The sequence below is a fragment of the Anabrus simplex genome, chromosome 2, assembly GCF_040414725.1.
Source record: "Anabrus simplex isolate iqAnaSimp1 chromosome 2, ASM4041472v1, whole genome shotgun sequence".
In the NCBI taxonomy this organism is placed as follows: Eukaryota; Metazoa; Arthropoda; class Insecta; order Orthoptera; family Tettigoniidae; genus Anabrus; species Anabrus simplex.
Genome location: NC_090266.1, coordinates 940623209 through 940636138, shown reverse-complemented (window position 1 = coordinate 940636138; position 12930 = coordinate 940623209). Strand labels below are relative to the sequence as shown.

The 12930-nt window shown below is 39.0% G+C and overlaps 1 protein-coding gene across 32 annotated transcripts in view; it reads right to left on the bottom strand.

Annotated features, from left to right (window-relative positions):
- The window catches only part of Mhc (myosin heavy chain), a 39579-nt gene extending 35015 nt beyond the window's left edge, over positions 1 to 4564 (bottom strand). For 22 of the 32 annotated variants that reach the window (XM_067141724.2, XM_067141720.2, XM_067141714.2 and 19 more), the window contains exons 1-2: positions 4278 to 4564; positions 2742 to 2885 (exon numbers count right to left, since the gene is read on the bottom strand). In XM_067141724.2, the coding sequence (XP_066997825.1) occupies positions 2742 to 2885; positions 4278 to 4484 (351 nt within the window). In that variant the 5' untranslated portion in view covers positions 4485 to 4564. Of the gene's footprint in view, positions 1 to 2741; positions 2886 to 2958; positions 3103 to 4277 lie in introns of all 32 variants that reach the window. The other 10 variants (XM_067141731.2, XM_067141738.2, XM_067141734.2 and 7 more) reach the window with 1 other exon arrangement.
- Between the last annotated feature and the right edge of the window lie 8366 nt (positions 4565 to 12930).

Below are 12930 nucleotides of genomic sequence, written 5' to 3'. Positions count from 1 at the left end.
ATTTTCGTTTTCCTTTGTATATAAAGAGTTATTTTATTGTTACATTTTCAGTTAATGATGAAGGAAAACTAGTTTCTTTCCTGATTTGCTAAGTTTCTAGAGAACTTATTAGAACGTTGGCCATATTTCGTGAGATATCTACGGGAAGGCTTACAATTTTGCTTGGGAGTGTTTTATTACCTGACTTACTCTACAGTGCACAATTTTCGAAGACAAAGTCAGATCCTCTTATGATTTTTTGAACGGTTTCAACATCTTATTGCGCCTATTCCTCTAACAAAGCCACAGACCTGGATATTGACTTAAAGAAACATTTCCTCTGCATCCTATAAGTTCTAATTTATATAATTATACTGTGATCCTTTTTTGTTTCATGAATGTGTGTTCTAATAACTTACCCTCTGTGCTTTCTTAATGATTATTTGTAGTAAAAGTATATGCATTATACATGGTATCAGATTTTCAAAGATATCCTGATGACGGTCTCTCTATTACAATACACCAACTTCTGTGCAGCATTGTGTGCAGCCAATCGTATTCTACAGCAGAAATTTCTGTCTTCATTGTCATGAGATATATGTCATCAAATTGAAGCTATCTCATTCACACATTTACTAGAAATGATTTGTTGCCTACGTACACATTAGACGTGACAGTCCTTGGGTCATATTGATTTTGAATTTAGATTTGTATAATCCTTGATTTCACATTGATTGTATAATCAAGAGTAAATAAAAGGATTTTTTCGAGCATCAAGGTATCATGATGTAACATTCAGACAAAGTATACGATAACAAGAAGTATTTTACGTCATTGTAGATCAAACGGTACTACAAGTTCAAAAGTTGATCATAAAAACACCGCGGGCTAAGGAAGTGATGTTGATTTAAGTAATGCCATCAACTTGTAAAAAAAGGCCAGTGGATCATTGAGCGTAAGGTAGTAATATTAACAACTATTTGTTGCTAAGACTCGTACGGTAAGAAGGCCAAAGTTTCGTGAATCAGTGCTGCGTTTCTTTGAATTCCTTCGTCCACTGTGAGTGCAATTTTTCCCAGCTTTCTTCACATTCACATAAATTATACAGCATAGAAGTTCCAACTCTCGGAACTTGTTTCCGAGTTATAGCACCTGTTAGTTACACGTACACCTATTATCGAGGAGATGTGAGAGGGTACGGGGCTGTCAACAACTAATTGATTAAGCAGTAGTAGCAAAATAATTCTTTATATAATTCTTTAATATTTTGGGATATGTATATCAAAATAACTGAACATATGAATTAATGTACGAACGAGGCTGGGTGAGAGTCCATTCGTTGGCCTAAGAACAAATATATGTGAGAATTACTATTTTCCTCCTGGCCACCTACGTGTACTCTGTATTATATCATTCAGATATTAAAAGCAATTTGCTGCAGAATGGAGTGCAGCAGTGTAAGAGAAATGAGAAGAAATATCGTACATTATAAAGTCCTTAAGACTGTTAAAATGTGGTTTAATTGCTTTGTCGGTAAGATGTTTAGTTCACAATGTTTTACCTTGATTTTTTGTGAACAGCAAAAAACAAACAGAAATACACACAGTCACACACACTACATATTGAACACATACATGCTAAGACATTGTCTGTATTTTGTAGAGCAGTAATTATCAACCAGAACTGAGGTATGTCCTAGATACCCTTCAGTAAGAAACAACACTCCACTCTTCCTTGGTATGGGTCCGTTGTGAAGTTTGAAATTAATTCAGCAAGTTCAGGACTGAAAACTTTCAACTACCAATCGAATCCATACGTGTTCGCTTGAAAATATCCCAATCGCCAGTACCTTAATGTCCTGACGAGAGTGACATTAAGCAATTTCACATGCAACTCAATAACAATAAACACGGTGATCTCATGTCAGGTTCCGTAGTGTCTAGCGCACGGACGCTGGCTGAAAGAACAAACATAAAATCAAACAAACAAACGAACAAACAAACAAACAAACACTCAGACTCTCGAGCATCGCTTCTGTGACGAGTGGTTATAAGAGTCTGGGCAGAAAAAGAAAGGGGGGTGTGATCCTGGCACCGGTTGCCCCCAGATGAAGTGGGGTGGACATTGCAAAAGGAAAGTAGCACAAGCAGACAGGTTGTTTAATTGCAATTGGAATATTAGTTCTACAAATGTAAACTGATAAAACTTATAGAAATATTTTTAAGAAGAAGATATTTAATGTTAGGGAGTGTTCCATTTGTAAGTAGCTTTGATATACATTTAGAGTGGACATTCCCCAAAATTTTTATATCTTTCTTAAAGATTTCAGTTATTTCATTTCTACGAACAATTAGTATGTTATTCCTAGAATGGGATAGTGGGTGCAGGGTGATCAGTGGATCGGAAGTCTACATGGTCAGCTTAGCCATGATCTTTTTAGCAAAACAGTTCTTGGGATAGGGAGAAATCCTTAAAAGCAGCACTAATGCTTGGTTATAAGGACCAGATGTTAAGTACATTAAAGGTAATGATTTCAACCAGGTGATTCTGCTTTCAGGTCGGCAGATGTTTTCTCCGTTAGATTTTGTGTCAGCTGCATTGATCATCAAATCAGCAGTATACATATACTGCAGTACACAGCAATATACATGCTGCTGTATACTTCGTTAAGTTAGAAAGTAATGAAAGTGTAAGGCAGTCGACCTGAGCAAGAACACGGCTGAATAGGTTGCAAGGACAGGGTTGAAAGCTTAGCGACTTACGTAAATGAGCTTATTGTAGTATCGTTGCTTGAGGTTATGCAATACAGAAGCGTCATTAAGATATGTCAAGTTGGACATATCCTCGCATTTCTCATACTTGGGGGGGTTCACTTGGGACACTTGTTCCTTCTTGAAGTTCTTTTCCTGTAGAAGAAGGTAAAATACATTAAGTAAACGCTCACTACTGATTGTCCTCCTTGTAGGAGGTGACACTTACATAGATTAGTTTGACGTAGTACCGCTGGCGCAGGTTGTGCAGCACTGCAGCCTCGTTCAGATAGGTAAGATCTGCCATGTCTTCGACGCGCTCGAACTTCGGTGGGTTCACTTGAGAGATCTGCTCCTTCTTCAACACTTTCTCCTGGTCGAACAAATTTTACTGTATATCTGTTTTACAAAATTAGTAGACCGAAAATGTGAGGAAACTCACGGTAAATCTACTTCCGGGCGTTTACGACAAGTGAGCAACGTGCGCATGAAGCCATTAGTCCTTTGCGATGATGCAGAATTAAATACTATGAAAGTGTTTTCGAAGCCGAGATACTATAATTTGTTAGTATGCTGAACTAACTTACAAATTACTTTAAAAAGGGATAGACTGATTTACTCGAAAATTTGAGATTAAGTGCAAAGATTTCTTTAAAAATATGTTTACTATGTTACATGAATTTCGGGGTTAGTTAGTAAATTAATGATGGGCTACGATCTTTGGCATAATGCACTTCATTTTGAACTTCATTTGAAAAGGCTATTTGCACAGGAAGCTCTTACCAGATTGCAAACAACCGCTACAGAATGTACGGTGAGTTGCTGGTTGCGTACGTAAAGTGGAGCGACTGAACAGCAGAGTGGGCAAGCATTGAAATGAACATTTAGTGTTATGGAGCTGATGATGTAAGTAATGTTATTATGAAGGTACTGATAACATCTAATGATACATTATAAAATATCTGGCATCTGTTTTTTTCTTTCCTGAGCATGAATTATCAGAGAAAATTGGCAAATAATAATCAACTTCCCGATTAATTCTGGAATTTCGTAACATAAGTCTAGAATTAATATGCTTATAATGCTATGAATGGCTAAATTTTCAGAAAATGTATTTATCACAAGTCCATTTCTAGCGGAACTAAAATAAATGTATGTAGCCTATTGGTTGATGATGAAGCCAGATTAGAAAAAAGAAACACGAAAACAACATCAACATGGAAAGCGGAACAATGAATAATTATGTACAGGTTCCACTTTGTTTGAATTAGGTAGTTCTTCAGAAAGAATTTATATAGCATTCATTATTCCTAAGTTTCACTACCCTCTTCTACATCCTTTACCCTCTGATGCCTATTCTGATGAAACACAAAAGTGGCAGAACAGAGTTGAAAAATTTCCCAAAGTGAAATGTTATTTTCTAAACTGCTCCTTTTGTTTACAGTTTATTATATATGACCTTTACGATGTTATTATTTTCTAATACTGGCTTCAGGTCTGAAAGACCATTTTTAAAGATCTGAGTTTCTGAAACGTCTGTCAACTTACCTCGCCACCTGGCAGGCTGACGGTGACTAAGTCGCCCTTGGTGGCCTTGATCTCACCCAGCAAGTAGCCTTCCTTCTCGTCCGGCACCCAGCACGCCTTCTTCGCATCGTAGGGTTTTGTTTGATCGATGCGCTTCTGTTCGAGAGAAACGAACAAGTAAGGCGCGGGATCGGGATCCTCACCTTCCTGCTTGACTACCTTAGGCATGTTTAGAGTGTGGACTGAAGAGACAGGCTAGCAAGACACGGGGAACAGCCCTTTAGCCTTCCTGAAACAAACAAACACCAGTTGCTTGAAGACTGCAACAATTCAGTTTTAACAAATGAAGTACTCTAGGGAACTACAATACACACGGAAGAACATCTATTTCAATTACTTGGCCTGCTGTCAGGAAGTTCATGTCAAGTATTTTGCGAATGACAAAAATTCACACAATACAATGTGCGTAAATTTCGGGTATACGATTATCATTTGATGTAACAAAGAATTATTTTTACTGACGTCTGTCTAATAATGCATGGTTAACACTGAAGCCTTTAGAAAATGTGATGATAAAATTTACAGTATACTGCCTATTCCGATTCGTTTGCTACCATAGTGACCTAGGTCTATATTATTACAAATTCGAATTCCTATTCAAAATATCAATATAGAGCTCAAAGAGCTCAATATGGGCACGCTCCTTTGAATACCGGGTCACCAGGCCCAATACAAATTATAATAAGAGCTCTGTTATACTGAATAATAGATAATTTCTTGTAATGATGACATTTTCGGCATGATGAGATAGAGAATTCTATGGAACTATAGTGTAAGTTCCGACTGAATATCTTACGTATGGTTCTTCACTGATAGAAATTGTTGTAAATTTAATTGCAACCTTCAACTTTCCATCTAATGAATGTTGTTTTGCCTGCCTACTGTTAATTTGAAACTCATTTACAACTTAACTCTCTTGAACAGAATTTACGATACAGAGCATTATTATATAGAAATGTAGACCTCTTTAGGCATTCTAAATGTTTTTGTTTGTGCTGATAATTTTCCCTTCAGCAAATTTTATTCGAGAACGTTAGTTTGCAGGCATTTCTACTAGCCAGTCTCACTAATAGGAATAAAGTATAATTTAAACTGATTATCTGCACCTAGTCAATCTCTTTGAACGAGAAGAAATGTTCTATTTTGTTGTTGCCTGTGAAAAGTAGGCTCTGAATATACATTGAACTCGAACCAATTGAAACTCCAGGAGGCTTCCAGTTGCAAAAACCCGCATATTTGCACGTATCTCGAGTAACGTACGGAATGAAATAAGTAGGCCTAATAGTCGGCTATCCATGGGTACATCGTGCAAAAAATGAGCTATTTACAATATAGTATAGATAAAGATCCACCGCTATGAGATAATTAATTTGACAAAAGGTTGTGAAACATTGTAGCCGACTGTGTTTATGTCTAACAAGAGGCAATGCAGTTTCAAGTTCTCGTTTTATCAGCAAAATTCTTTTGTTACCGGTATGTTTTCGGGTTGTTTCAGAAAATAATGCCGTTTTATGCGTATTCAGCAGCGTAATTTTCTGGTGCTCTAGATTTCAGCCTTTGCAGGTATCCCTGGGCCACTTTTCATTTTCTAAAGTTTTCTTCAGCCTGACACTGGTTTCCTTTTTTTTGCTAGGGGCTTTACGTCGCACCGACACAGATAGGTCTTATGGCGACGATGGGATAGGAAAGGCCTGGGAGTTGGAAGGAAGCGGCCGTGGCCTTAATTAAGGTACAGCCCCAGCATTTGCCTGGTGTGAAAATGGGAAACCACGGAAAACCATCTTCAGGGCTGCCGATAGTGGGATTCGAACCTACTATCTCCCGGATGCAAGCTCACAGCCGCGCGCCTCTACGCGCACGGCCAACTCGCCCGGTACACTGGTTTCCGATGTTAACAGAAATGAGATATTTCAGTGTCGGTTTGAAATAACCTTTCAGAAGAGTATAAACGATCAAGAAAAGCCTGGCAGGTGTAACTATTCAACGAAGAAAATTATCAAAACATTTCAATTTATTCATTAAGAGGAAGATTATAAACAGTTAAGACTTCCTTGTAAACTATATTCTCTAAGAGAGAAATGAGTTTGAACGTAAGTTAAAGTATTGTCATTGTTCTTTAATTTTCAGACTTATATTCGAAACACCGACAGCTTACAACAGAGTATTGGATAGTATGTGTGTAATTACCACATGTTGGATGAATAGGGGTCACTTCAAGCCAAGCACACTAAGCCGAATAGGGTGAGTATTGAGTTGAAATTGTTCAAAGTTTGTAAAATCGTATTAAAATTTCTTTATCAGCAGTAGGATGGGGAGGAACTCTGGAAAAAATACGTTTGTGTATTTACGTTGCACGATACGAATATTCGAAGAACAAAAAATTTTCCTTCCTAATTTCAACAAAGTGGCGATTTAATATGTGGAGGCCTAAGTTATTCATAGCCATGTGTTTGGGTTGTTCACAGAAATATTGCCTTCTTATCTGATCCTATTAGCTGAGGAATGTTCAAACCGATTAACGTAGGGGGGTGGGGGCAAGTAGAATGAGAAATGTATCCATATTCTATTTCCGAAAGAAAGCTATTTGTAGCCAGACAAATGGCCACCCTCTGGCCCGCTCAGTGTTCACTGTTTAAAAATAGCGCTTCAGCGCTCGAATCGTTAGGTTTTCATCTTATTCACTGACATTTTCGGATTGGTAGATTGGCGTCATTGCGTCACTTCACTCGAAGTCTTTGTAGAAAGAGAGCCCAGGCCGGGGGGCTCATAGGCTATTAATACGCGCTGGATAGTTGGCAGTCACTCCACAGCGCTGCAAAAACAACATGGCGGCTGAATACAATACGTTTTGCAAGTCATCATCTCCGTGACAGCAAGCACGTGATCACTGCCAGAAGGAACGTTGTTTCGATCCTATTGTGGCTACAAGTGAGTTACGCGAGTAGAGTAGTTGGAGCAGTGAGATTCATTTCCTACAGATTTATTCATTAACTTCATCACCATCATCATCCAAATCACTTTCAGATAGAAGAGGAAGTGAATTCATTTCCTGAGAAAGAATAGAGGATAAACAAACTCGAAAAAGAAATAGATGGTTTTTTTTTTCCTGTCTCACCGTTTCATTTCTATTCTCTTAGAGGCAGAGCCTATTTATCCTTCAATCACCATCATTAAGTCTTTCAAGTTCTCCTAACCTCCGTCCAGGTAGCGCCACATTTACACTAATGTACGAATGTTCACGTACATATTGTGCTGGTAAATGGTGGATTAATTTCCTTATCTAATGTATTCGGTTCATAAACTTTTAATCCAATTATGATTTCGAATGGTAATTTGTTTGATTTGCAAGACATTTATTTAGCTAATTAAAATAAGGCAGACTTGAGAAGAACCGAAAGCACTAAGAATTGCCGTCATGTTACATCAACGTTACATTTATGAATTGAATGATTAAGATGTGGACCCTGGATTTAATATCTCCACATCTATTTGGTAATTGCTTCTCCCCCCACCCTTACCACCTCCGCCTGAGCCTGTGTAATGGCAATGCCCCTGAACATCGTGTCATCGCCTTCAGAAAAAGGGCAATAGCTGCTCTAAACCTACGGTATCTCATGCTTCTATTGCGAAGCAGAATTAAATGGAATCCATCATTGACACGTAGTCAACCTGTAAATTATCTTGTTTGTGTAAACCCTAACGTTCATATTAATAGTAATCAGGTTTTATATGTTACTTGAACATGAATGTTCCTTGACGTGACTGTGTGTTTCCAGGGCAAACATTTCAGGCACTTTAAAAATAATAAAAGAGGACATTTTTCAGAATCTCCGCGAAATTGAGATGTAAGTCTTTTGAGTAAAAGTTAAGTTTGCCGACAAGTGAACAGGATACGAAGTTGGTAGCCGTATGGCCTGTAATGTCGGAAGGAATTAAACCTTTCACTTATATGACAAGGCAAATTCATCTAAATTCTCTGTCAATTCATATTATGAATGTAATTAGTGTGATCAGTAGGCCATCGGTGTTATTGGTTCCCTGAACTGGTCGCCACATGTCACACTCGTTTACCAAAATCTAATGAAAATAATTTCTAATTAACGAATTCTCTTCTATTCGTTTTAAATTAAAGATAAGTGGAACTAAATAAATTAACAGTAAATTAGGAATATCATTAATATGTTGGCATCCCTGAAGTAACTTGGAAGAAACCGACGGCCCTATCTTGGGAGGGTGGCAAAGTGGGAGGAACCGGCACAAGTTTCTGGATATTTCTAAGCAATTCCGTCTTTAAAGATATGCATGTGTTTCATTTGAAATGGAGACATTTTTTGCGTAGAAATCAAACTACCCAACTATTTTTTCTTTCTCAGTCGTTTTCATTAGAATGTGGGGAAAGGTATGCTTGAGCATCAAAGTACCCACCTAATATGCGTTCCCCTGTCGAAATATTCCGATCATGAAATTGAAAGTATGTTACTGTCAACAATATATTAAATCTAACATTGTTAAATCCACTATAAGGAGTTGAAGTCACTTTTAACACATTTTCTACCGCTAAGTTAGTACATATCAAACAAAATAAAACACTGACAGTGATGAAATGTTAGATTTCCATTTCTTCCTTATAGACTTCCGAAATTCTAGGAGGCACACAAGAAGTGAGGCTGTGACAAAACATACCAGCGCCACCAGCATGTGCTCTACACACACTTGCCATTGATGGTTTTGTTGCCACAGCCTTCTCAATCGTTCGTCTGACACATTCACAGCATGCTTACATGTACACATAAGTTAGTAAGGTATTCTATTGCTAAACATTATAAAGACTGAAACGTTGTTTGTTACTCGCTATTAACGTGCATTGTTTGAAACTTGTTTTCCTAAAATTCTGATTTTATACTCTTCGTTCATAAGTAAATGTTTAACCTAGGATATTTCAAAGGTTTTTAGAAATGTTTCGCTAATGTATGTATAGACATTATTAAACACTTTGTCGTTTGCTATATACAATCAATGAGAACCGTATGTATGACAAGCGCAGTTTAGTTCCAAGGCGGTGTTCCCTAAAACTCAGTGTTTCGACCTAATATCTTTTTCATGGGTGATCTGAAATAAGGCGCAATCACTATTTATTAATTTATTGCAGAAATATTTTAATGTTAAAAACGAACTAAGAATATTCACTGTTGTGTAGATGAATAGTCATCGACTGCATACAGAGTATTATCTGACGAGAAGTATTGAGATGAAAAAGCTTAAGTAGCAGTCCACTATAATGAATGCACCATTGTCATACTACATCACAGCTGAGTTAACAATGGCTTGTTAATAGAGAAGAGTTATTGGTGTTGTATTCCAGATCTGATAATTCGTGCCACAATGAGGTATTGTTTCCAATGTCGCATGTCAGCATGCACATAACGCACTATCTTTCAAGAAATGATGTTGACATTAAGTCATCCTTTGTAAGGTTATTATCAATTAACACTGTTCTCAGATTCCCCACCCAGCCCTATACGGTCGAAGAATCAACCAACCAACACGTGTATTCTTCCTATCTGCCCTGTATAATTTACCGAGAAATATGACTGGAAAGGAAAAACAAAATCCTATTCTTGCAGGTTATATGTGAATCACTGGCACCACACTGAGGATATCCAGGAATGGCACAGCACACAACACACTCCACCACTGCTAGTGTATTCCACTTACGTTCGAAAGCCGTTCTGTCAGCCGCCTCTTGGTCGGACCTCGATATAAACCTCTGCAACGTGATCCTGGCATGAGACGAGCGCCGCGATTGGCTGAGTGCTCCAGCCAATCAGAGCGGCCCGCACTCAGCACCCCCTGTCTACCTTTTTAGGCGGAATGGAGCCAATATGTTGAACCAGGGGCCTCTCTCTTCACGAAAATACCGCAATTCGGCTGAGCAAAAGTCCTAGGGGCTGGCAGGCTTAGTCACACTATCATTGTCACACTTTAGGCTGGGGGACCTTGGAGGGGAGATTCGCTAACAGCCGAGGTGTGGCGGAACTGATTGGGTCCTCACACCATAGCGCTCAGCGCAACTTTTCATGTCTTTCTTAGATTCTTTGACAAAATGCCGAGGTGAGACAGTATCTCTACGAATCACATCTTAGCCGGAGTACGGGTTGACCACTCGTCTGGTGAATACGAAGAACAAACATATGGAAAGGACCTTAGTTTAGTTGGATTGTACATGAAGGAGCATAATGAAAATTTTGAAATTTCTCATTAAAATGGTTTGGCATTCTCTGGCTCAATTTTGTATGTAATATAGTACGAGTTGTTCATATTGAGAGTAGGTATCATTGTGCGCAGCTTGTCGAGCAGCACACGACGTCAGCGGTTCGAACCTCGACAGCGGAGCGGCCATTCTAAGTAGATATATCCACGAATTTTCCCCCCGTAACAATCTAGTAGTCACTGGCGTCTCATAAAGGCGGCCGTGGTTTGAATCCTAGCCGTTAAGCATGAGATTTTTAAATAAAAAATCATATCCCTGTAGTTGGAGCGTCCGTGGCTCAGACGGCAGCGCGTCGGCCTCTCACCGCTGGATACCGTGGTTCAAATCCCGGTCACTCCATGTGAGATTTGTGCTGGACAAAGCGGAGGCTGGACAGGTTTTTCTCCGGGTACTCCGGTTTTCCCTGTTATCTTTCATTCCAGCAACACTCTCCATTCTCATTTCATAGCATCTATCAGTCATTAATAAATCACTTTGGGAGTGGCGACCCCATCGTACTAATAGCCTGTATCTGCTTTATTCATTTCCATCCCTGACCCGGTCAATGACTGGAAAACAGGTTGTAGGTTTTCATTTTCATCCCTGTAGTTCGGATTCCATTCAAATTTGGAGGCCCCGAGGCTATGATCATAACATCAACAGTCTCGTAATGCTATTAGTCTCTTTAAAAATCCCTCTTCTACTTAAATATGATAACTTCACAATGACCCCGAGCACCTTTACTATTCCTAATTCCTACACGTTATAATTACATAAATATTTAAAAAGACAGACGATTCAGTTGTGTGGCGCGTCCCGTGTCTGAGGTTATGGGATAGGATTCCGGAGCAATCAGTTGACCTTAAAGGGTGCAAAAATTGTGAGAGAGCCACGTTAGAAGACATTCTGGCAAATTAAAGTAGCTCCTTTCAGGACAAGTTTGTTGCACTCCGGCGGCTTTCAAGTAAAGGAATAATAGCCGCATAGTAGACCACGTAAAAATGAAAATAATTTACGCACATGGGTCTACTGTCATAGCATAGAGATTATCTTACTTCCTTCCTCTCTGCTTGGCCGGGTTTCGTATCCAGGCTTCAGCAGAAATTTAAGAATGCATTCAGTCTCATTTAACATAATTAGGGTGATAAATGAGTCAAAATCCTATTCTCAAGCACCCCGGAAGTACTAATCGTGATTTCCTTAATAAAATCGAGGCAAATGGTGGAATGGTGCCTAACATTGCAGGTCATATCTTTCTAATCCTCTTACCATAACAGTCATCATAGAGAGATAGGTTATCGGACCGACTTCACACGCGCTAATCATACGGGACTCTTGATCAAATTGTCTCAAGCCCTTACCACGAAGCAACAACAACAATATTGCTCACATGGAGGAACTACTTTTTCTTTTGTTTGTTTTAAATCGCACTGACTCTATCAGGCCTCATGGTGGTGATGGTATAGGTCAGGGCTAGGATTGGGAAGGAAGCGAAATTAAGGTATTTCCCCATTATTTGCCTGTGTGAAAACGGGAAACCACAGAAAACCATATTCAGCTCTACCGATGGTGGGGTTCAAACGCACCATCTTCTGAATGAAAGCACACAGCTACATGACTCGAACCGCGCAACCAGGAAAACATATTTTCTATTCTCTAGAGCTGCAATCAACTGCCTTATGATCATTGAGCTTAAAGTCTGTTCAGATCATAGCGTTAAACAAATTACTAGAATCCATACAAGGAGAAAATATTCCTCCCGATCTTGTATAGCAAGTCTTGATGAAGACCGCCTGAATGCTGCAGATAAGTTAGGCCACTCGCTCTCTTTGCGAAAGTTTATGGGGATCCTGTGTAGGCGTTTAACATTAAAAACCTTCGGCCTGGCTGAGAATCGAACCCAGAACCGAATATCTCGATGTTGACCATTCAGCCACGGAGCCGGAAAATTTCATCAAAAACTGATGAAAGACGATTGCCTATTGTTTCATATCTGTTCTGCTTTTCTTATACTCACTAGGGGTTGTAGATACAATATGTGTTGCACATGTGGATTTGACCCAGTTCTACGACTGGATGCCCTTAGTGACGACAACCATTTATACAAGGAAGTATTGGCAATTTTCTAGTATTACGGTATTGTTGACATCGTGATGTAGTCATGGGACCTCCAACTTTACGTTGAAACTGAACCACAGGGTGCATTTTCATTTAACAAAAGCTACGTGAATTGGTCCGGATTCGAACCATGGTCTCCTTCGTGAGAAACTAGCGACATCAGTCTGGCTATAACGTCTGTGTAGGGAAGTATTTTATTAATACGTGTTCCTGTGGTGTTTAGCAGTGTGGAGTGTTGTGTGTAAA